The sequence below is a fragment of the Condylura cristata genome, unplaced genomic scaffold, assembly GCF_000260355.1.
Source record: "Condylura cristata isolate star-nosed mole 26May11 unplaced genomic scaffold, ConCri1.0 scaffold00015, whole genome shotgun sequence".
Lineage (NCBI taxonomy): Eukaryota > Metazoa > Chordata > Mammalia > Eulipotyphla > Talpidae > Condylura > Condylura cristata.
In genome coordinates this window covers 33,547,864-33,573,052 of record NW_004567116.1, presented here as the reverse complement: position 1 = coordinate 33,573,052, position 25,189 = coordinate 33,547,864, and the positions used below count along the sequence as shown (strand labels likewise).

Here is a 25,189-nt window from a genome sequence, read left to right as displayed (position 1 = left end):
CACTAAAACACTACTCAGTTTGCTAGGTTTTCTTTTAAAAACCTCAGTAAGTTTAAAAATAATCAAGTATAAAAATACATATATTAGCAATTATATTTCCTAAATAACTTTTTATGAAAAAATAAACATCTATGAGAGAGTAAGTATCTATGAGAAAATAGCCAGAAATCTATATTATCATTAATTTTTCTTTAGATATGAAGAACTATATGGATTACTATGGAGTTTAAGAATTTTTTCGGGCCCTCCCTGGTGGCACAACGGGTTGGGCTGCAGCACTGCAAAAGCTGGCTACAGTCACTTCAGTGCCAGTTCGATCCCAGGGCCCGGAGGTGTTCTACACGGTGCAGCAGACCTCTCCTGACCTGCCCGCTGCTCCCCTCAGCAGTGTACTACGTCAATTCTCCTGTTCTGCTCCCCACTCTGTCTCTGTGAGTCTTCTCACTGCCTCTGCACCTCTAGCCTATACCCTAGGTCTGTATGCATAAGTAAATAAATCTTAAAGAAAAAAAAAAGAAATTTTCTTAGCCGATATAATCACCACTTTTTCCCATCTTGCTAAAATAGACAACAGATGGTACAAAGGTTACTGGTAGAGCAGGCTGTCCCCAAATTCCTCAAATGCCAGATTAATGAGACTCTACTACGCAAAAATGACTATAAGAAAGTGTTTAACTGCTCAGAAGTGATTATGATCTCTGCTGAACTTCTGACTTTAAAGTTTATTAATGATGTTGAAAAGTAATCCAATGGAAAAGTGGGCAAAGATGAGTATTTTAGAAGGACACCAAATGGTCACAGACATAGGACAGCATACTTTCTCTTACTAATATTCAAAGGAAACAAATCTAAAGGACTTCATTATTTTTGCAAAAATTAAAAAGATCAATGATACATAACCCATGTCAGCAGTGATGGTCAATAACACATGAAGTATATATTAGTTTGGAATACATATTAGTAGAGTCTCTTTGGAGACGGATTTGGCAGTATCCATAAACTTTTAAATGTGCATGTCCTTTGACCTAGAACTTGGACTTCTACAAGTCTACCTTTCAGAAATATTATATTAGCCATGTGCCCACAAAATAATACTCATGGCAGCACTATACCCTAGTAGGTTAAAAGAACATAGCCCAATGTGAACTGCATTGTTTTTTAAGACATGGTTCTTTTTTTTTTTTTTAAGCATGATTCTTAAACATAGTCTTGTAGTTTATTTTCAACACAGCAGCCAAAATTACTCCTTTATAATCTAAGTCCGAATCTTGTTACTTCTCTGCTAAAAACCCTCACTGGGATTCAACGTCCTCTCTACATCTTCCATCCCCATGAGAGCTGGGCCTCTTCTAAAGCAGCTTTGACTTCTCCCTCCCCACTCCCAGGCTTTCATCATCCTGGCCATTTTTTCCTAATGCCTCAGGGTTTTGTACTTGCTGTCTTCTTTACCTGGGATCTTCTCTCAGATATCCCTTTAGCTTGCTTCCTCCATCCTTCACATCTTCATCCAAACAATACTTGCCAATGACCACACTCCCTGAGCATAGTCTGCTTTGGGGGAGAGAATTCCCCTCCTTGTCTTCCCCTTGCCCTGGCACTCTATTCTGCTTCTCAGCTTGCTTGTTCTTCATTTCCTTCCCACCAGCCCCAAGTGATCATTTTATTGTTCATTGGCTTGTGGTGTGTCATCCTCTTCTATAATTGTGAATTCTCTGCAAGCCAAGATTTTTGGGGTTTTGTTTTTTGTTTTTTGGTTTTCTTTTTTGGTAAATGACAGGGTTCTTAGCACCTAGAAGAGCTGACTGGCTTACCTGTTCTGTTTCTGCAACTCACTGCAGAAAGTAGGGCTGTAGCAGCCAACTCTCATTACCATTTGGTTGAGAAACTGGAAACCTTAGAATTAGAACTGAAAGTAAGCCAACCAGCTGGGTTGTTTTTACTTTATTATTTTCATTTTTTTTTTAAAGAGAGTCAGCTGGAATAAAAGTCAAGACTATTTAAGAACCAGTCCCTTGTGCACAGTTATATTTGACTTTATATTTGATTTTCACTGTTTTGGCAAAGTGACAGTTTTGGGCTGTGTGGCTATTTCTGATGATTTTCCTGTACGAGTGCCCTGGGCTCAGTTTCGCTTGTTCAGAAACAGTGACTTATACTCCCTAGTTAGAGCTTCGTTTTTTGGACATGAGTCTAATGACATTTCAGAAAGCACATCAATTTATTCTGGTGGGGGTCTGGTTACTGAAATTCACCTTACTTGGGACAGAACACAGGCTTTGGAATTGGATCATCAATGTGATCTTGAGCAAGAAAATTTAGCCTATGCTTCCGTGTGTTCATCAGCTAAAAAGATAATATATACCTGATAAGATTACTGTTAAGATTAAATTAAATAATGCAGTTACAGTGTTCAGCATCATGACAAGAAGTCATTACCATTATTTTTAAGTGGAACCCCCAATTTCCCCCTCTAAGACTTTCCAGGTAGAATATCCCAAACCGGTCTCTCACACAAAAAATATCTCAAGGACTATGGAACCCCCTCCTCCATTCATCAGATGAATAGAATTAAAAGTGTTCAAGTGCAGGGCCTCAAATTTAATTCTAAAAACACAAACACAAAATGATTCACAAGGAACAGACATTAGCAGGAGCTTGGGGCTGAAGCTCAGGAGTCTTACAAGGCAGCTGAGTGGTCCCGCCCTCCCCTCTGCACAAAACTGGGGCCAGAAGTTTGCTCCTTGCCACAGTCATTCAAGTCAGCAGGAGATGACCGGAACTGTTTTACACCTGCGGACTGGAAAGCCACCGTCCCTGAGACTCTTGCAGGGTAACACTGCTCTTTTCAAACTCTCACGCTTCCTTTCATCCCACAATTGAGCAAACATTAATGAAGTGCCCACCACAAACCAGGCTCTATACCAGGTGCTGGGGAGCTCCTGGTCCAGTAGGAAGACAGGCACTGACATGTAGTTCCCAAATGAGAGTGCGTGTCCACAATGTTCTCTGGAATAAGGCTGGAGAGGGAAAGATGGGCCTAACTGGCTTCTGGTCATCCTTAGCTTTTATGAATTTGAGGCAGGGCTGTTAGCAAGAACTTCCTGGTCAGCAGATCACTCACCACATTGGTTTTCTATGTGACCCTGGCCCACTCCACAGGATTCAGCCTGGTGCTCAGATGTTCTGGAAGACTTTTTAGCCACTTCAAGGTCCATGCCTGAGAGCTGGAGGTGGAACTGCTCCCTGTGGACAGCCTTCCGGAGTGTGCGGAGGGCTTTCCGGAGCCGCTTCTCTGTTCGCTTCACGATGCAGCTCAGGTCACAAGAAGCTACAGAAACGAGAGGGCCAGCAGCAGGAGAGGAGGTCAGGCTGCAGTGGTGAGGACGTCCAGGCCAACTGCAGGACCCACCAACACCCACAGTTCCCTGTGGACAGAATGGAGGAGACCTGGAACAGGGTACCTAGCGAGCTGGGCAGCAATTGATTCAAACAGAAATTTGTTGACCAAATAGTAACTTTGGGTTTTTATAAAGCAGATACAATCATCACATTCCAAACCAATTTAGTTTAGTTTGGGGTTAAAAAAGGAAGGGGGGAAAAACAAAACAGGAGATACTTCAGTAGCTGCACTATTTTTTTTTCCCCCAAGAATGACGAAAAGTGAAAGGCAAAGAAATAAGGAGCAAGCTGTGAGAAGCCTGGCACCGTATGCTGTTTTCAAACCAACCTGTCACCTCCTTTTGGTTAGTTTCAAGCTCAAACTCAACAGTGATAAACATTTCCTTAGTGGCACTTGGGCGGCCAGGGGCTCCCAGGACTTGCTTGCCGGAGCTGCATGTAAGGTTTGCGTAGCGGAAGCTCTCTTTTACTGAACTGTGCTTCTCTGTATGAAGAAACAAAATTATCGGAAGCCAAATCCTGGCAAAGCACTCCGTTGAACATTTGCTAGAGCTCAGTAAACATTTCATTAAAACAACTCTCAAGGGACTAAATGATCAACTCCAGATGCCAAGATGTTGCAAGCCCTCAGCTTGGAGCACGATGACATTTTAATTTTGAAGAGCTAGTAAAACTATATAACTTAAAATTTAGATCTTAAAAATTATTTTCCTGGATAAATGCTGGATGTTTCCAACTGACTGGCCTTCTATGTGGAAGACAGGAACCAGGGTCCCCTTGCATTCCTTACTGGTAACACTCATATTCTCACAGTTAGTTTCCTTAAGGCTGGACCGTGATGTACTAAGGGGCTGAGGCTTCCAATAAGGAATGAACATCGGGTAGAAAGGAAACAGGCAAACTGATCTTGGAGTAATTTCAACCCAAAGGGGAGGCTGGAAATCACATCAACAGTAATGTCCCATTTTGAAATAACTAGGAGCAATAAATGGAACAACACCAACAGAAGCAAACAATTTCCTGAAGGCACATAGGCTGGAGGTGAAAGTGTCACAGGAAGCAGGGCCATCCCGAACTGGGGCATATAGTGCCCCAATATATCCCCATGGCATATAGTGCATCTTTTAGCAAATGACTGTTGACCCCAACTGAAGAGCAGGCCCACATACCATCCATACAGTTAAGTAGCCTTTAGCTTGAAATCTTACTTTATTGAACTATATAACCTGTGCCATGTTCTTCTTCAACATTATAGGGATGTTCAGAACAACCAGTCATAGGGATCAAAGGAAAGCGGATGCAAATTAATTTGCCCCTGAAGATGTTATCTCGCCTTCTCAAAAGGTTAACTTCAAATCTCAAACTAAATGGATACTCACTTTGAACTTTTCTCCTTTTCAACTTTATGTGTCTATTTTTTAAACTTTTTTAGAAGTATAAGTCTAGATTTATAAAAAAGTTGCTAAGGTAGTACTGAGTTCCCATAGATTCCACTGATTTAAAAGTATAAATGCTCACTATGGACAATTTGGAAAATGCAAGAAAAAGAACTAAGCTCACCTATCATCCTCCCAACAAGATATAACTACTTTGAATGATAGCTTTTTTTTTTTTACTTCTTGTTTCTATACTTCCTCTTATACAATTTGGATTGCCTTAGGTATACAAGTTGTTGCTCTCCCTGTCCCAATCTTAGCATTATAACAAGAACTTTTCCTGTCGTTAAACAGTCTTAGAAAACATACTGTTAATGGCCACATAATATTCCATCAAATAGAGACAACAAAACTAATTTTGGTTAGTTACTTAAAATAGGCAGTCAAAAATTACTAAAGTGGACTTCAAATTTATTTGCTTATGTTATTTATTTGAGGGTAGATTGGGAAAAAAGAAGCCTTCCTAATATATGAATCTTTTTTTTTTTTACTCTTCAAAATTACCCTATGAACTAATACTGGAAAGTGAGCTGAGGAGAAGAGTGTTGGATTCTGCTCTTTCCAGTAAGGGCCAGGTCTCCTGAGATGGCCTTTATTCTGCTGAAGCCAATGGAGCCACAGCCTCCAAAAAGGAGAAAAGGAGAACCAACAGGAAGCTGTATATTGCATCTTTGCTCATCAAAGCCTGTCCTTTCTGAGCCAGATCATTTTTTTTTCCTTCATTTTTTTTTTGCCCTATATTTCATGCAGACGCTATGATCTAGAAAATTTAACCCAATGTGATCACAAATTGATGCTTATTAATTCCTATGAACTCACAGTTTTCCCTGAAGCTTCACTCTCTGAACTTGCAAAGGAAGCCCTGAAATATAACCCCTGAACTGAGCATGTTTACTAGACTCTACTCTTGGAGATACTCAACTGTTTGAGCCCATCTGGCTTGTTACAGACCCTTTCCCAACATGCAGGCAAGCTCCCTATACCAGCCATCTGGTTCCATACCTGGTAGTGCTGGTCGTAGACTCTCGGGAAACAGCTCAGCCTTTTTCAAACTACACTTGCCTTCATTTAGCTTAAAGGTTATACTTGTCTTGACGGTGGCGACATCTTCAGAAAGAAACAAGTAAGAGATGTTACCTTCAGAGGCAGGGGAATGGAAACACCAGGCGGGTAATGGCAAGCTGTCCACCAGCTGGCGGTCCCGCCACGCGGAGCACAGCCTGAGCCCTCTCCTACCCTGAGACCAGAAAGGTGAAATACGAGGTCTTTTCATGCCTTCCAAAGAAAGAAGCTTGGAATCTTCTGGTCCAAATTTGGACAAGACTATTGAGGGAAATGGTGAAAGACATATTCTCCTACACGAGCCTGTCCTGAGAGGACAGGGCTGAGGGAGCCACCACTCCTGACAAGAGCGGCATTCATTGAGTGTGGCTAGGATTTTCAGGGTCTGGGAAGTGTCCCACTCTGAGGACCACATGCACAAAACTCTGCTCTCTTCCCACAGTCGATCTTAACCACACGTGAGGCTCCGGAGCCAGTGACTAGATTAAAATTCCAGCTCTTTGTGGAAAAGATCACGCTTAGTGAAATAAGCCAGAAAGAAAAAGAAAAATACCGGATGGTTTCTGTCATAGCAGGAATATAATGGACCAGTCGAGAAAATAATAACAATAATAAATAGCTATATGCCAGAGACATTTTATGGGGGTGGAGTGGGGAATGGGATCAAAAACAGTGGTGGGAACGAAATGCACTGGACTATGGTGATGGCACAGGGTGATTTGGTGATGGGAAGCCCAAGGGGATTGCAAATGAGATGGAAAAAATGCACAAAATGATGTAAAAATAAATCTGCACTAAAAAAAAAATTCCAGCTCGTTGACTTGTGATGAGAACTTCCGCAAGTTACTTGATCACCCTAAGCCTAAGTTTCCTTATTTGCAAAATAGACATAATTATAGTACCTGCATTACATGAGGTCACTGTGAAGATTAAATGAGATAATGGGGCAAAAAGGAAACATTTATCCTACTGTTGGCAATATAATAAGAACCAAAATGCAGTTAACTATTTCCTTGCTCACCTCAGGGTGACCTAACTCTCCAAGTGACCATCACTGAGGGGTTTGGTGACACAGACAATGATGTCTGCTCTGACTGAATGCAAATGTAAAGCAAAAAGATGGTGAAGGACACTGCTTGAGACTCTGAATCCAGATGATCTGGTTAGAGTCCTAGATCCCTATTTCCTACCTGTGTCTCTTTGGGTACATTATTTCACCTCTCTAAGCCGCAGTTTCTTCACCAGTCAATGAGGGCGATGATAAAGTTGCCCCAGAGACCTATGGTGTGGCCTAAATCACCTAAACCATGTAATACCGTGACTGGCATATTTTAGCTGCTCAATTCATATGTAGGAGATGTTATTACCAAGATTTGTATCTCTGGCTTTGTTTATATATGTAATATGGACATCAAGAGCCATTTCTTTCTTCAGATGTTCTTACATCAGAATCACAGAGCTATCTGACTCAGAGGATGAAGGCTCCTGAAAGCTATAGATTTCATTCTCTGTCTTTCAACAGCCTGAGAATTTGAAGCCCTTTCTCTGGACAGATCCTCGATCTTGGTGTCAGGCCATGTCTGTCTGTACTCATGTCCTGTGCCCCAGTCACACATTCCCCCCAGCTCTTTGGGGTGCCTGAGGACTAGGAGTTTGGACACCTGTGTCTCCCCAACCCCAGAGCTCTGTGGGCTTCTGCCTAATATAATAAGCCACCAAGGCTGAACAGGGTCTCCCAGCAGAGTGGACACTCAGTAAATAGCTGTTTTATGGTGAGTCAGATTCCAAGTGCCATGGCTGCAGGCAAGAACCTCCTATACTGTGCTTGTGGCACTGAAGAGGTTAAGAAAAAAAATACAAAGCCAACACCCAAGACAGCACCCTGTGAGTGGTGTCGATTCAATATAGTAAGCCCCAGAGAGAACACAGATTTGGTAATTACCCCCAAAAGCAGAGTCATTTGACTTTTGCTGTTTGCTCCTGAGAAGAGAAGAAGAGCCGCAGGTGACAGAGTAGGCTTCTTGCAGTCCTGACAGACAGAATGTGGATCATCAACATGTAGACAAGATCACAGAATCTCCTGGTAGCAGCTAAAGTCACCCCCACCCCTACCTTATATGATCACTAGAAAAATGCCCAGTATATGGGGTCTCACAGTATAAACCTCTTGGGCAGCTAGTTAAAGACCTGGAAACTTATTGAGGACATCTAACACCTAAAGGCCAGGCAGACCTGGCCCTGGCAGGGGGACCCGCCCAAGGGACTGGGCCCCACTCACCTGAAGAGAGGTGAATGCCAGAATGACATCTGAGGAAGCACCTGTCTCTTCCACCACTCTTACTGCAATGCAGGGACACGTGGGGTGATACACTAGTGGGCAGGAGCCCCTTCACTTCTAGACAGGACAAAATACAAACACTTACAGAGAAAGAAGGACACTCCCAGATGTGACAAGGACAACTGAGACCCATGCATCCAAGGCCCCAAGAAAAGAATTAGAGCTGTCTATCACCCAGCACAGAACACGGACACCAGGCATGATTTTACTCAAGGCATAGGAGCTCCTCATAGGTTATTCTTTCATGCAGAAAAGCAACCAGGAAAACAGAAGTGAATTTCTACACAGAAGCACAGAAGGAAATGCCAAAGAGCCTGCAAAGTATCTCCTGTTTTGAACTATTTCAAGAAGGCTGCTGCAGCTAAGGGGAAGAGAGCTCGGTGGAGGGGTGGTCAGCTGCTCTCCGGTCAGGCTGGGAAAGGGTGTGACAGAGTGGTGCTGGGCCAGTGGCCAGCCCACTGACTGTGCCTTGAGCCCCTTACCCACACAGTCTTTTTGGTTCCAGTGGAGCTTGTATGCAGAGTGGCACTGGCATTCATAGCTGCCCACTGTGTTCACACAGAGCTGCTCACAGCCTCCATTGTTGACACTGCACTCGTTGGTGTCTGTGAAGCGAGATAGTCTCCTGTCACTACAGCCCATCCCAACCTGCCTGACACCATCCCTTCCTTGAGGAAGAAGCAGGAAGGGTGGCACAAGGTTGAAACTCACAAAACAAAGGAACAGTGCTGACTGCCCTCAGGTAATGCGCTTGGCACCAGCTGGTCACACACACTCACTGAGTGGATTTCCTGGGGTAAGCCTCACCAGGGTGGTCGCAAATTCCATTCTTTACCAAACCATTCCCCCACCAGGGACACTCAGTAAGGGTCACTCTACTTTCAAATGATCAAACTCATACTTCACAGGCTTCCAATTTAAAACCCCACCATCCTTCAGGGCAACATACCAAGGGAGAAACAGACAGAATTAGGATATCCCCACTTGACTATTCATGTAATTGAGCTTTAAAGAAGAAAAATGACTTGAACTAATTCACATCTACCTGAGAGTAACACCAGGTTGGAAGGGGATGCCAACTAAAACCAAAATGTTCAGGGAACATTTCTTTGGAATTTCTTGATGGACCTTAGCCATGCCAAGGGTGTGTTGAAAACACTGTATATGGAAGATGACTATCATCCACGCTTAAGCACAGACACAAAGGCAGCAAGTATTTAGGCCGGTGGTTCTGACATCCTGAGATCCTCAGAATCACCTTGGAAGCCCTAGACATTCTAAATCTGTATTCTCAGAGATCATCAAGTGAATATGATGATCAGAGGGAGCAGTGCACTAGTCAATTGGTGCCAAATCTGAGGCCTGCAATAACCTACTTGACCACAAGTTTATGTGCCATGAGCACATGTGGCCACATGGGTACAAAGCAGAGAGCTTAGTGACAAACTCAGAGACCAGCTCAAAGAGCTTAAACCAGTGCCCACACCCAACAGAACTGAGGAGTTGGTTGTTACTCTCCAAGCCTCTCTGACAACTGTGACTTTATTATCTGCTGGGAAGTTCCAACAGGTATAGAACCAACTCCTGGGAAAGCCTCTGATCAATGAAGTTGATAGAGAATTCACAGTTGAAGTGAGCTCTTCTCTCTGCTTAGTTTCACCTTTGATGTATTAAAGGGATAAATTTGAGGAGATTTCTCTCAGCAGATATTTCTCTTGAGTTGATAGACTCACTACCACTGTGCAGGGAATAGAATGTCCCTCTTGTAGCCCAGTGCATAGAAATTGGCCTTGGTGAAAAACTTCAGGGGTAGGCTCTGCAAGACCAATCACATCCAAGTCTAGAAAGGCAATATGCTCACCTCCACAGTGGGTAAAGCCATAGAGGGTGTAGCCTTTGCTGCAAGCACATGCAAATGTGCCAGGGTAGTTGATGCAGCTATGGTCACAGGTCCTATCCAAAGAGCATTCATCCACATCTGTAATGGTCAAAGGGAGAAGGGAGTTGTAACCAGCTGTGAGCGATAAGTAGAGAGAGTAAGTTTATAATACCTCTAATAAAAACCACAGAGTCAAATATTACCTATCCGTTCTCCCCAGTCTCTTGTGTTAAAGAAAGTGTTGAACAGCCTCCAATAAGTATATATGCACTGCCAGAACCCTTATTTCCAAAACCTGTAGCAAATTGCACTTACCTAAGAGCTTGGTGGGTATCGCTCACTTATGCATATTTATAGGGTGAGTAATTTAAAATTTTTAAATGAAGCCAAAAGAGATAAACTAATTTTAAAAAGTTTGTGAACCATAAGAGGCCATGTAAGCATTATTATTATTTTGCTATCGGTAAAACTGAACTAGTAATTTTATAAACCATAGCAAATTAAAAGGAGAAAATACTTGGGTTAAAGACAAATCTGGTTTCTATCTCTTTCTGATCTTTCTGGAATTAGTATTCTGGCCCCACGTGGTCAGTTGATCCTGAGTTTTAATGCCTTCTGCACTAAAAGAATGCATTAATGCTAACAACCTCATTAATTTTTTATTGTAGACACTGAAATACAGTGCTTAAGCTCTAAATAAGCCTCTTGGCCAATCCCTTGGCTTTATTCCGCTCCCATAATTCAGCTCTTCCCTTCCTGATTCAATGTGAAGGCAACCTTGTCTTTATTTTTTTTAAAGATTTATTTATTTATACATACAGAACTGGGGTATAGGCCAGAGGTGCAGGGGGAGAGAGGATTCACCAGAGACACAGCAGAGAGCAGAACACCGAAGTACACTGCTGAGCAGAGCAGCGGACGAGGCAGGAGGCCTGCTGTGCCATGTGGACACCTCCAGGGCGGGGGTCAGACTGGCACTGAAGCACTGCGGCTAGCTTTCCGTGCTGCGCTTTAGCCCACTGCACCACCTGGGAGGGCCCCACGTCCTTGTCTTTAGCTGAGGTCATGGGAGGAAGTTGAATTTGTCTATCTAATGATATTTTCTTTCCTCGTCTGGAGAAAAAGACTTGGTCACATCTTTCCTGAAGACTGGAGTTTCTGCAGTCGGTTTTGACAGAGTTATGACTTGTGTGTCCAAATGGATAAGCCAGACCAGTGCAGAACTGAGTGGAAGCCAACCAGACCATGGCTAGATCTTTTCCCAGACCATATGTTTCATGAGAAATCGCATTAATAAAAAACAAACATTTGGGAGAAATTAAAGGAATGAAAAAATAAAATAAAGGACAAATTTTAACAAAACTTCTTCATCTTTAGCTTTTCCCAGAAATCCTGACAACTTCTTCAGTAAATTTGTTCTGTGCAAATATTTGTTCTACCAAAACTAATCAGTGAGAAGATGAGAAAAAGTCTGCTTCTACCACAGTAATTGATGTCACTCTATGAATTCTGTTATGAATATCAGCCAGTTGTTGAGAACATGAACTTTCAGTAGCTGACTTTGGCTGCTCGTGATAGGCTTTTGCTTTGCCAAAAATAATGAGATCATTTTTCTAATTCCTTTTTAATGTGTTTACACAGCTTAAACAGTATCTACGCTCTATACATTATGAAACATTATGTGGAACAGAAAAATTGCTTTCCAAGTCAAATGGAAGAAAAACCACACCATAATCAGTGAATTTAAAGGGGAGTATTTCTGTACTGCCCAACAAGTTATATGTTAAGGCCCCAAATACAGAAGAGAAACCTAATTCATAACTGAAGGGTTTTTTGTTAAGTAATGTTACATCTGTTAGTATCTGAAGTGAAATTCAGATATTATTTTCTGACTTTGATTTACTTCTGGGATTTCTAACAAAATAAAATAGGATGTGATGATTCCAGAAATGGAACAGGAATAAACAACAGCATGTCTTACCAGAGAGCACAAAAGGCACTCATTTGAAAACACAGGGAATGCCCTCCATTCCAAAAGAAGCCTCCACCACCCAAAATACATGCTTGTATCAACAATAACTGCTACCCAGAGAAGATCCCTTGGTGTAGCCCTTCTGTGAGAGAGACACATTGGAGAGGGTCTGTGATGCTGACCACACACTGATCAGCCTCTCCTCTACTCAGCCCCTCCACCTCCCCCCATCACCCTTGGGTGCCAAAGGCTGGTCATTCCATGAAGGACTTTAAGGAAGAGACCAACTAGCTAATGGGTAATCCTGATCACAGGGTAACCCTAATGATTGCTAGGAAAAGGTGTGTTAACTAAATCTACATATTTCCACTACTAAATTTTGTTTTAAAATCTAAGCCATCAAGAGAAACTTCAGAAAAGGAAAATTATTCATAATCTCAACACACTAATGTAACTGTTTGCATTCTGTGATCCATCCCACTTCTAGCAACAAGGTTTACTGTGATCACACCAGATGGGTTTCTTTGAGGTGTTCTTTAATCACTAACAGCTTAATTTCCAAAATTTACCTGTAAGCTACATCAGTGTTTTTAGTCAACTTAACAGAAGAAATAAGTGAAGCACAGGTTGAAGGTTGGATTAAAGACTCCGTCAAGAAGTCTGGCAAGCTAGTCTCTGCCAGGGCGGGGATTTCATCTTCTCTGCTCCAACCAGCGGGCATGGCTCAGCACAACTACATTTCAGCACATACCTTGGCAAGACTTCTCATCTGTTAATAATTTAAATCCCTTTTTGCAGCTGCAGTCAAAACTGCCCACGGTGTTTTTGCAGAAATGATCACAACCTCCATTTCGGGTCTGGCACTCATCAATATCTGTAACAGGCAAGCATCGGCAAATCAGACACGATACTTGCCTCGTTTTCCACAAATCCCTGTGTTATTGTGTGTGCTTCATTATTCTCTGAAACAAAAACAGACCCACAAAAGCATTTAAGAATGCTTATTGATGTTCTTGATCTAACACATGTTTTCTTGTCTTGCTCAACCAATTTTGAACAACCAGTGAGTGCCTCATCTTCTTTTGAACTCTATCATTAAGGGGAAAACTTTTAGGAAGAATGGTGATGTCCTGTTACATTCTCATGCTTGCACTGTTCTCCCAAGATAAGATGGCTCCTTTGGTATACGTTTCACTCCAGGGTAAGTGATTAAAATTACAAGAAACTAAAATATTTGTTTTGGCAAACTACACAATGATCAAATAGCCTCAATGCTTTTAAAAGATTGCTGATACTCAAGTTAATCTTACCTTTTCTCAGCTTCATCTGGTAACTGGTTATCTACTTTTTATCATGTTAAAGAACTGAACCTTTGTACTCTTGCCCATGAAATACTAGCAGGCCATTGGGATCTCTATTCATCAGTAAAAGTTAATGGTACAGTTATTCATTAAGTTCTCTGGATAACAATCTTGGCTGTTATTTATATAATAATCTCTAGGCTATTATTTATGATATGGTGATAGTATCTCCTGCAAATTAATGTTTCCTTGAACTTCTGCTTTTTTCTAATAAGGCCACTGCCTAAAATGGATTATTTGATGCTTGTAGCAGCTGACCTACAGTTAGTGTAATTAAGTTGGTTCTAATTAGGCCTACTCAATTATAACCTTCTATTAGCCCAGGGAAGAAAAGCTGCTGTCTATATGAATCATAAGCAAATCTAAAGTCACTCAGGAGATGTGGAGGGAGCATGGAGGGGTGCAGGTTACCTTTGCAGGTCTTCCCATCCAGTTGGAGAGTGAATCCGACTGGACAACTGCAATGAACACCTGTGGAAGTATCCTTACAGGTGCGATCACAGCCCCCGTTGTTGACAGCACATGTTTCTGGCAAAGAGGTAAGAAAAAGGCAGTTAGCTTCCAAAAATAGTGCTGATAGAGCTGACAAGAAAAGGATACAAGTGCAGTGTTAATACTTGACAAAATTCATGAAAGCCAAGAAGCATGGTGGTGTTCTCACAGTTTTACCTCAAATCTCTGCCACCTTCAGGTGAGATAATCGAGAAAAGTTGCTCTCCACCATCTGAATAAGTGTCATCTCCCAAGGTAGCCTGACAGAGTGACCTGGATGTCAGCGATGTTTCTCCCAAGCTACTGGGACTTTCCCCTTCACTGTCAGATTTGAAACCACTAAAAGCTCCTGTTGAGACACAGACCATTTGTGGCAGATGCAGCTGCAGAACAGGGCAAAGGTGTGGTCGGGGAGGGGCAAGGTTCCTCCTGGAACCCTGACCCCACTCCCTTTGATATGAGTAAGGGGCAAAACAAGAGCAGGTAAGTGCTGCCTTCCCTAACCACTCTTTCAGCAAATCACTGACTTCATCCTTGTAACCACCATTAACTCCAATTAGAAGTTTACCTTTGACTAGCAGCCTTCTGCTTGCCTGTGCCTGTGCAGGTGTTCCTTCTCCCTTGCAGCAGCTCTCCTGTCCACCATGACTATGTGGGGGCTTCACTTCACTTTGCAAAGAGGCAGAGGCCGCTCTCCCCCAAAGGCTGCCCGCCTGGGACTCAGCTCTTTATGCCCACTTGTGTGTATGCAAGTGTCTTTGATTCTTCTCTCTCTCTCTCTCTCTGACTCTGTTTTTGGTAATAAACCTAGCCTTTTGGATAGTAAAAAAGAAAGAAAATTTATCTTTTCCTGAAAGGAGAAAGACCTCAAAAAATCAAGATGAGGAACAATAAGAAAATTCTTTTTTTTTTTTAAGATTTATTTGTTTATGCATACAGAATTGGGGTACAGGCCAGAGGTGCAGGGGCCATGAAAGGATTCACCAGAGACAGAGTGGGGGAGCAGAATAGACAGATCAATGGAAGTACACTGCTGAGGGGAGCAGCATGCAAGACAGGAAAGGTCTGCTGCCCCTTGTGGATCACCTCCATCGAAATGGCACTGAAGCAGCTGCAGCTAGCTTGCAATGCTGCACTTTAGCCTGCTGCACCATCAGGAAGAGGCACAATAAGCAAATTCTAATTGCATTTCATACAGCTATTCCAAGCAATAGACAAGTGTTATCCAACATTCATTCAACTGTTAGCATCCAGAAACCTGATTTTATTTCCACAGCAACCTCATTATAAAGCTAGGGGTTAAGAGGTAGAAGAAAACTCAGTTCTAATTAAGTATTACAGAACACATGTTTATCTGTTTTCTCTCAAAGCCTCACTAAAATGAAAGTAATAGAGTTTAAGAAATATAAGATCCAAAGGACAAAGAAAACAAAAGGCAGCGTAAGAGATGTCAAATATTCCAAAAGTGGCTTGTCAGTGGGAGGTAGTAACTGGCATAGCAGAAAGCTGAATCCTCATGGCTTGCTCATGTGAGTCACAGAATCCCAGGAAGACCCAGCAATTGGAGGTACTAAATTACTATAAAGGAAGATTGGCTGAGAAACTGTCAAGCAGATAGGCCCCCAAACTCCCTAGCTGAGCTGCAACAGATGAGATTATCTTCTGAGAAGTCAGGCTAGAGAAGCTCAGGGCTCTAGGACAGCAAGGAAGAGGCATAGCCAGGAAAGTCTCCACTCTGAAGAGAGAGACCTCCAATCTTACCCTCCACCTCATCAGCCCTCGAAATGCTGGTAGCCAAATCTATGTCCCCCAGGTCAGGGGATTGAAGGCTCTTCTCCAATTAAACTGATCTGCTCAAATGAAAAACCTACAGATAATAGGCACTTGAGGATCTCCCAATGAAACGACTAATTTACTGCCTAGCCAGCCCACCAGCTGACAGAATATCCATCAACTTCTTGGTATTTCATTATAAAATATAAAATTTCAGTCAAGAAACAGCAGCCATTTCAGAAAAGCCACTACTGTGAAACGCATACACCATATGAGAAAGAAGATGGAGAAAACCAAGCTAATACAAAGGACAAAAGGAAGGTTTGTGAAAACTTATAATTAATTTCTTCAGGGAGTTAATAAAAGCATCTACAAAATTAGAACAGACTGCTAGATCTAAGATCCAAAGTAAAATTCTTGAAAATTTAAAATATAAAAGTCAAAACTAAAAAATAAGTAAATAAAGAGAGAAGAAATTGGAGAACAAATCCAGGAGTTAGAACAGCCAAATAAAGGTGTTCCAGGGAGAAAGAACATAGAAGTGGAATCAGGAAACTATTGAAGGAAATTTCCACAAACCAGGAAGCCTGACTATCCCTATTGAAAAGGCCTATGAAGTTATCAACATAATTTAGTGGACAGTCCCAGGGGCAGGGACATTACTGATATGAATCTTCAGATCACCAAGGATAAGAAGACAATTCTGAACATGCAGAGAGAAGCTATTTGAACACACTGAAAAGGGTGGTGGATCTTTGTCAGAAGTTTGCAAAAGTATTGGTAAGAGGTACTTAGAAAATGAAGCAAAGGAAATATAATTATAGTTTATTACATGACTCAGGGGTGAGTCATATTTAAATATTCACAGCCACAATACTGTAAACACATATATTGATTTAAGCTGTGATAAAACTATTTTGAGGGGGAGAAATGAGGAAAGGGACAGAAAGAGCTACAATTTAGTTTTCTGCAATAGGAAGTCAAAAGTTAGTATCTAATACTGACAGCAAGAAATAGCTGCATATCAGCTCAGTAAAATGAAAAAACTATACACTTCACTTTTCAGAACTATAGAGCAGGGGGTATTCAGCGAAGAATAGGAAAGTTGAAAACTGTGGTCTTTGGCAAATGAGAAAAGAGAAGTTATGAGACAAGAAAATGATGCAATTCATTATAAACAATACAAGTTACGTATTTAAGGATTTTATATTATTTCTATGTACTATTTTTAGCCATCAAAAATAATAATTTTAATATAACAGAAAAATACTCAGAAATGTCACCTGCTAGTTAATATCTCACTTGACTATTAAATCTAAAACTGCTAGAAGATCAGTTTCGTGTAGGCGAAGTGAAGCTTTTTCCAAATAAATAACACGGCAAAGGATCCCCACAACCAGCCTCTCTCGTCTTCAGCTCCACTGGAGCTGCTGGACCTTCCTGTGTCCCCAAAACCAAATGCTGCTCTTCTCCATTCATTCCTTCTGTTACTAACAGGGACTAAATTAGAAACAGTGGGACCAGAAAACCAAGAGAATCACCCAAAGTGCCTCTGTAGTCACTTACTCAGTAGGAAAGGGACAGACAATGATGGCTAAGCCCCAAGCGTGCGATACTGGGCATTTTTGCACATTGTTATCTTAACTTTCTGATAACCCTGAGAAGGAGGACTTCTGTTACATCATTTTAAAGAAAGACCAGGAGGTGGAGGCGGCTCAGGGCAGTCACACTGCTCGTCTGCTAGTAGGAACAGCTCTAGAGCTAACCCATTATTCTGGTGGTGGGGACAGTGCTCTTCCCACAATATCAGGGGTCTTGGTTGGTGACTGAACAACAGCAGTGTCAAGTCAGATACACCCGGGCTTGCCAGGAGCTTTTCCCAATGGTCAGCTGGTCTGAGAGTCATGGGCCCCAGGTTCAGGCCTGATGTAGGAAGCTGGGAGAAAAATTGACAAGGCAGTGGTGAAGAGAGGCCTGGCGAGGCACCTACCCATGAGCAGCCGCCGTTTCACCCGTTTATCCCCATCCACCACTGATGTGGTATTGCTGTCAGTCACCTCCAGGGCAGTGTCCTCTAGCTCTGCAAGAGTCACGAGAGAGAGCAGTTCACAGGCTGAATGAGTCAGGTTATTCATCCCCTGCACAACCACTTCTGCTGAAATCCCAGATATGAGAACAATGCAAGATATGTGACTCTGTTCACTCAATAAAAATGCATTATAAAGAGGCTTTGTGGGCAACACAGCATGTTAAACATCCCAGAGTCTTTGTAAACATAAAATATGGAGAAGATTTCTGGGGTCTACTGCACCAACCAGAGACAGTGGAGAATATAAACTTTAGTACATTAAGTGTCTTAAGTCCAGGACAAAAAGAACTTTGGTTCTGGGAACCTCCCACATGGTACAAAGGACTTGCCATGAAGGGCAGACCAGGCACTGTGCCTGAAATGTGCAAGCCTGGCTCCTGATCGCTGTAAAGGCTGCTGTGTCATCACAGCAACTAGTTTGAACTCCATGTCTCCCTGGCCTCTTGGAGTGTGTTGTCCCAGGCTCCAGAATACCGACTCTAGTTACACTCAGGAAAGGAAAAAAGGCTTAGTAAGTTAGCAGGAGGAAAGAGGGTCCCCTTCCAGGTCTGGATCACTCCCACTGCCACATGTGAAGCAGCTGGGAGCCCATTTGAGGGACAATGCATAGGAAATACCCTTCATCTGGTGCTGAACATGACTAAGGAGTAGGGGCAGTTGTGGGGGAGGGGCTGGGGCACACTCCGGGGCAGTGTGGGAGTCACTGCTCACCGAGGCAGCTCCTCCCATCTGCCAGCATCTTGTACTGTGGATGGCAGCTACACTCGGGGCCTTCAACCGTATCCTCGCAGGAGTGCTGACACCCTCCATTTCCATGGTTACAGGTCACTGAGAGGAAAATGAATCAATACATAAGGCACTGAGATTATCCATTCATCAAACCAAACAGTGCTTACTTCTGGGAAAGGAAACTGGGGTTTGGGGCGAGGAGAGGTTATATACTTGAGGCTTTTTGAATTATTACATGGGCATTTGTGATTTTTCTAATTTAAAAAAAACAAAGTACACATTTGTAATGTGAGAAAGAACTTGTGTGATTAGTTATGTAAAAAATATTGATATATATACAACCAAATAAAACAATGAAGACCAAATATTGGTTGTGTGGTGGAATTTTTGTTCTATTTTCCCCCTCAAATATGTCAATATTATTTGAGCAGTAACCTCCTGCAAACATTTAATTGATTTAAATAAACTTTCACATATTCTACTGACCCCGGAGAAACCGAAATGCTGAGGCTCTCACGCCAGGTAAGTCCTGGAGAACTGGGTCTTCTTTTGCACTACCTGGAGCTAGGTTAAGCATCTCTACTCTGCCCAGCTCCCCAGTAGCCCTAGTGACAGTCTCACTTCAGGAACACAAATAGCCTGTCTGAGCCTAATGTTTGAGTATGATGGAGGCATCAACACTGGTCTGACAGACTGGAGGCTGCACTCTGCTTTGCGATGAGGACTATGGAGAAAAGTCACCTGCAGAACTATCTCATTTCTTAACTACTAAGAACTACTCTCTGTAAACAACCACTCCTAGCAAACTGTAAGGGGCTACCAGAAGATCATGGCTGTGGGAAGAGCTCCTAAAGGGAAACCCAGCGTCTCCTCAGACAGAAATACAGATTCAGGAGAACCATTAACAGTTGTTGTTTCCTACTATGCATGGGAGTTTCGTCAGTGTGTGGCAGGTGTGTCTGGAGTGCACCACTCACCTCCCCACTCATTAAACCCATCTGTTCTGGGCACATCCTGTGCTGGGCACCAGGGAAAAGTAGGAGTCAAAAGTAAGAACAAGTTCCCTGATGTGAAGGTGCTCATAGTTGGGGAGACAAACAGATAAATACACAAATCAACCCAGAGTTCATGCACTATAACTGAGGAATAAACATGCGGTGGGAGCTAAATACAAAATTGCCCCCTGTCCCAGGCTGTAGGAAGATGCTGAGGTAGCACAGCACGGCCTGAGGGCTGGACGGTGGGATTCCTATTTTGCCACTTGCTCCCTATATGACTTTGTTGTTGTACCTTCGCCACAAATATGTCCTAAAAGTAAGAATCAAATGGAATGTGGTACATCTTTGGGTAAGCCTTTGCACATAAATGCCCCCTAGAAAGGAAGCTATTATTCTGATCATTATTAACATTTAGGCAGGATACTGACACTGAGAATTCACCAAGCCAGGAGGGAAGGAGGTCTTGGGAAAGGGTTGTGAACAAGACAGAGTATGGACTGTTCTCTGAAGGGCAAGGAGTCTGGTGTTTGGGAAAGGAGGCAGATGGAGCTTGGACAAGAAGAAAGACCTGTGGTTGCCAGAATGAGGGAATTTTATTTTATTCTGTGGAAACAGGGAGACTGAAGCCCCAACACTTATATTCTTTACTCTTGAATTTCATTTCCGCCTAACCGGCTCCTTTAAAAACCATACTCTGCCTCTCCCTCTCCTCTAGGTGACTACTCCTGCACTTAGTACTCAGAGAAGGTCAGTATCTCCTGCCAGATGCCTTCCCTGATGCTCCTGCTGTGCTGTGAGGGGACATTTCTGATGACTGGGCTGTAGAAGACAACCTCTGTGTAGGGTGGTTCCCAGTGTGGGCGCACAACAGTCTATACTTACAGACGCAGTCTCTCTGGTTCTTGGCCAGCTCAAAACCAGGCCTACACTCGCAGGCCACACTGCCCCTTGGGGCTTCCTTGCAGATGTGACTACAGCCGTGATTCTTATTCATGCAGCTCAGACCCTCTGCAAAACAGCAGCAGGCAGCAGATGACCCGTCTATGCTCAGGATCCTTAGGGCACTACAAGGAGCTGAGGGGTGGGCCACAGACCAGTCTGCCTGGGTCTCCATCAGCCCCGCATTTTAAAAGAATATATCATTAAAGTCAAACCAGGTTAATGAACAGACATGCGAAAATGTTCTTATGTCACCCAAGAGAGATGATGGCTCAGTTCTCTTAAAGAGGTAGCAGCCTCCTGATAAATGGAAAAGAAAGCTCTCTGTTGCATGTGGGGTCAGAGCCTGCCAGCCCCAAGAACTGGTATCCAGATTCTTCTTTCTGCCATGTTGTTACCCACTGATCAAGAATACAAAGAGGAGAAAATCTGCCATGTTGTTACCCGCTGATCAAGAATGCAAAGAGGAGAAAATCTGCAGATAGGTAGAATGTTCCCAGCTTTTTCTTGAAGTTCTTGAAAGTGAACGTCAGGAAGCCCCAAACCCCCACCAAATACTTTGGAGGTGACTGTGACTCTACATTTTGGTATTCCCCACTGGACACCTGTTCAGGGACTCTGTAAGGTGACCACTCTCAGTTAGATCCTGGGCTCCTCCCTCGGAGCCTTCTGACAGAGTCACAAAGCAACAAAGAGGACCTCTGCTGAGAGGAAGCCTCGTACATGTGGTTTCCTTTAGCTGCTGTATAGTATTTTTATAAGTATGCTAAGTTTCCATTCAGCTTAATCTTGTGGTGACAGTGCAATAGGGGGACAGGTGGGTTCTCCTAGGTAGCTTAGCATGCAGAGCAAAGCATATACCCGCATGGTTTGCCAGCCTCATGCTTCTTTTCAAAACCAATTCTTTGAGACCCTGCCACCTGCCAGCACTCTCTACGATCACACCCAAGAGTATTCTCAAAACATCTGCTCCATTTGCACTGCACTATCACGTGCTCTTGTGCTGCTTCTTCACATCTGCACAAGGCAACTTTAAAACAGTGTTTAGAGTAAGCATTTGGTTCTCATAGGTCCTGTGCGAACAAGACACTCTCTAATGCTGGACGTAGCACTGTTTTAAACATACGCACAAGCAGCTTTCACTCGACTGTGCTATTATCCAACACTGCTCTGCATTATGCCCCAAAGCCAGTAGCTTCTAAGGAAGCAAAAATTGACCTCTCTCCAGCTCTCACCACTGTTGTCCACCTATGCTTAACTGGAAAAAAATTGTTTTAATACAAAGGGTTGTTATTCCTTTTCTAAAAGATAGCTAGCTGAACGGTTAATGCATCCATACTCTCTTAACATCATCTCATTTTCTTTTCCTGAAAGTTACAAGCTGTCTGAACTCCAGCACTCAATCGGCTAGGGTTGACCACCCGTGCCAAAGATTGCTGTCAATGAACACGGAAGGACTTATGCTGGCTCAGTGCAAAGTTCTCTCTTTGCTCTAATTGGTAATTTCTGAAAACACTATTTGCTCCTAGTGCCAGTATTACTGAGGAGGAGACAGTGCTTCTGGAAGTAGTGGCTTCTCCTCCTAGAAGTCTACCAGAAAGCCCTGGGCTTGTCTTTGGATCAGTTGAGCACTTGAAGCAACCAGCACTGGGGTAAACATAACGGCGTCCAAGAAAATGCTGCAGTAACTCCTGCAAAACACGCTCCCCAAATTCATCAGCTGCAGCTTCTTCTTTTTCACACTGTTTACAAGTCTTACAAGCCATTTGCAAAGTGACCTTTTCTGCCTCAGAGCATTCATTTACACAAGAAGTATTTCATAAGATCTGACTTGTGCCAGATGCCACGGGAACATACAAAAAAACAGCCTCTCCCCTCACCAAGGTCATATCACATCAAACTAGATGTAACGCTACCAGGAGAGCATGAGGAATTAAATAGTTCTGGAAATGGTGAGGGCTTTTCATGAGGTGACCAGAAGCTTTTCAGAGTAGCCTGATTCAAAACTATGGTAGTGCTTAGGGAGGCAGCCTAGGAGACCAAGTCAGGGCTCACCACAGAAACTAGCCTGGCAGTATGTTTTAAGGTTGCTGCTTCAACAGGAAGGAAACTTTAGAAATAGCCCATCCTGCTGGTCCTCAGGCTCAGGGCCTCACTAAAGAATATTTCTGGGTATGGAATAAAAAGATGTCTTGTGAACACACACACAAAATTCCCTAAGATGGAAACCGGCCCTAATGAGAGCATATTCTTTTCCTCATTACCCGGACATCTTCCCCACTACTCTGAAAAAGCCGCAGTACACACATCTAAAAATATTCTCAGAGCAGAGAAAACAAAAGAGGAATGCTCATTTTGAGAGCCTGAGCACCCATGAATAGGGACAAAGGCAGACTGGGGCGATGAGTCTCACACCAGCCTACCCCCATTACATGGGTGAAAACACACAGTCTCTTTATCAGAGCTTTGGGGTTTCGAAGGATAAGAAAACATCAATGGCTTAAGCATTCCCTCAGAATCGGCTATTATTCTCCTATACTGAAGAACACTTTGCAAATAATTATTAAAAACAACAACAGCAATACTAGAAAATGCTAGCTTACAGTGTTACCTCCTTTTAACCAATTTAGAGTATCAACTGTGGGGTTTTGAGTTTATTTTAATAGCATTTCTAAGGTTTTAATGAGCACATGAGGGAGGAAATCCTAAAGCAACACTATTTATGACTGTTGTGTTTGAAAAGCTAAAACCCCAGGGCAGAAGGGGTCTCAGTTACAGACTATTACAATCTGTCGGCTCATACTGCCATGAATTTGCCAAGCAATCAGGTTGAAATACAACAGAAAATCACAGCAAGCGCTTCCAGACCACAACTCAGATTCTTGAGTTTTAGTTTTAGCTCCAGACAAATCCATTCATTTTAAATACTCTTCAGGGGATCCAAGAATGTCTGAATTGTAGAAAATTTAGAAAACACAGATTGTGGAAAGAAACTGCTTTTGCATTTACTTTTGTGTCGGGGAGCTTGTGTCTGAAATCAATGGGGGGGGGGGCTTGTGAAAGGGAGAAAGGGGCTGAGCCATTGCTTGGGGATTGCAAGGGTAGGAAATGATCTTAATGACCATCGGCCCTTTGGGAGTGATTGGGACCATATGGGGGAGATGGGGCAATGGTTTGACCTGAAGGTCCCCATCTCCCTCCCTGCCACCTGGAAATAAAGCCAAAATGACATTCCTTTGTGCAAACAAAGAAGCGATACCCTGAGACCCAGATTCCTCTTGCCCCTGGCCACTTCATTCTGTTTAGGACTAAACGTGGTACTCATGAGTCCAGAGAACACAGCAGGAAATGAAACTCAGCTCTATCAAGAGCCATGCCTGCTTGAGGGAAGAGGCTGCCTGGTGAGAGCCAGAGTGAGAGACTGCGCCCTCAAACACATAAGCAGGGAAGAATGAGGCTCAGAGTAGCAGCCTATGCCTGAGACTTTCTCTGACCATCATTCTTAATACCCAGGGGGCCTTTCTACTTCTGTCTAAGAAATGAGGCATCATTCTTAGGAAATGAGGCAAAAGTCATCTTCCATGAAGAAAACTCGAAAAGTCACTAAACTATGATTAAAACATTAAATCTATAAGTCTGTGATCAAATATTAGAAGTTCTTAAAATTGCTTCATTCTTCAATTATGAGAATGAACAAACAGAACAAACCAAAAGAAGTTAAACATCTAATAGGTAGGGCACTTTCCCTAAAAACAGGCACAAGCAAACCAGGAAAAATACAGACATTAGAATATGCCTCTTTGACTTAAGAAAGAGCAGAAAATCAAAAGCACATCCTTTAGTTAAAAGAACCATGGCCAACTGGCCATAAGTACTTGATTATTCTCCCTCTTGAGAATCCTATAAATTAATAGAGAAATAAAAACATGTTTAGGTATAAACTCCACATGTTGGTGGAAGATTGGTAAGTAGCCACACAGGTAAAGGAAACCACAGCATAGAGCCCAAGTCTAAGGAGGGACTCTCTCTGCCCCAGGAATCCAAGAGGCTCAGAGCTCAAAAATAAAAAACAGGGTGGAGTGAGCACAAGGGACTGTGGTGCTTTGGTGGTGGGAGAAATATGGCAACCACACCTAGGGGAGAAAGAGTATTGTCCAAAAAGCAACAATGATGTAAAAAATATATATATATACACATATACATATGTATGTGTGTGTATATACATATAGATGTGTGTATATGTATATGTACATATATGTATATATGTAATATATGCACACACACACAAGAAAATAAGATACAAAACAGAGAAGGCCTGAGCTAGCCTGGGGCTGACAAGGCAGTTCACTGAAAGTCTCACAGGAAGGCTCCTGCCCCGCCCAACCTACCCAGAACAAGGAGCAGGCTTACACTTGGTGCTGTGGTTTGCAGCACCTTTTTGAAAATCTTGGCAGATCATCCATTATATTTCTTCTGAGACATCTAATCATGTTTGAGATGTACTCCATTTAAAGATTAGAATCAGAGAATGTGAGGATTTGAAGAGACCACAGAGCTCACCCAGTGTAACCCACTCACTTTGCCAGGTGAGGAAGCGAAACAACTTGCCCAAGTACCCCAGGAGTCTGGACTCCTCCCCAGGCCTCAGACTCTCTCTAGCCCAAGCTTCCAATCAAAGTTGTTGAGGACAAGAGTGGGGAGTGGGCCACCTCCACCCCCCTC

At 42.8% G+C, this 25,189-nt stretch overlaps 1 protein-coding gene across 1 annotated transcript in view; it reads right to left on the bottom strand.

The window, feature by feature from the left end:
* The window catches only part of SCUBE2 (signal peptide, CUB domain, EGF-like 2), a 58,494-nt gene that overhangs the window by 22,565 nt on the left and 10,740 nt on the right, over window positions 1–25,189 (bottom strand). Inside the window, exons 5-16 of the mRNA XM_012725200.1 lie at window positions 20,411–20,536; window positions 18,513–18,629; window positions 17,703–17,792; window positions 13,859–13,975; window positions 12,838–12,960; window positions 10,097–10,213; window positions 8,718–8,840; window positions 8,176–8,292; window positions 7,840–7,926; window positions 5,838–5,942; window positions 3,728–3,883; window positions 3,122–3,328 (exon numbers count right to left, since the gene is read on the bottom strand). Coding sequence (XP_012580654.1) covers window positions 3,122–3,328; window positions 3,728–3,883; window positions 5,838–5,942; window positions 7,840–7,926; window positions 8,176–8,292; window positions 8,718–8,840; window positions 10,097–10,213; window positions 12,838–12,960; window positions 13,859–13,975; window positions 17,703–17,792; window positions 18,513–18,629; window positions 20,411–20,536 — 1,485 coding nt within the window. The remainder of the gene's footprint in view (window positions 1–3,121; window positions 3,329–3,727; window positions 3,884–5,837; window positions 5,943–7,839; window positions 7,927–8,175; window positions 8,293–8,717; window positions 8,841–10,096; window positions 10,214–12,837; window positions 12,961–13,858; window positions 13,976–17,702; window positions 17,793–18,512; window positions 18,630–20,410; window positions 20,537–25,189) is intronic.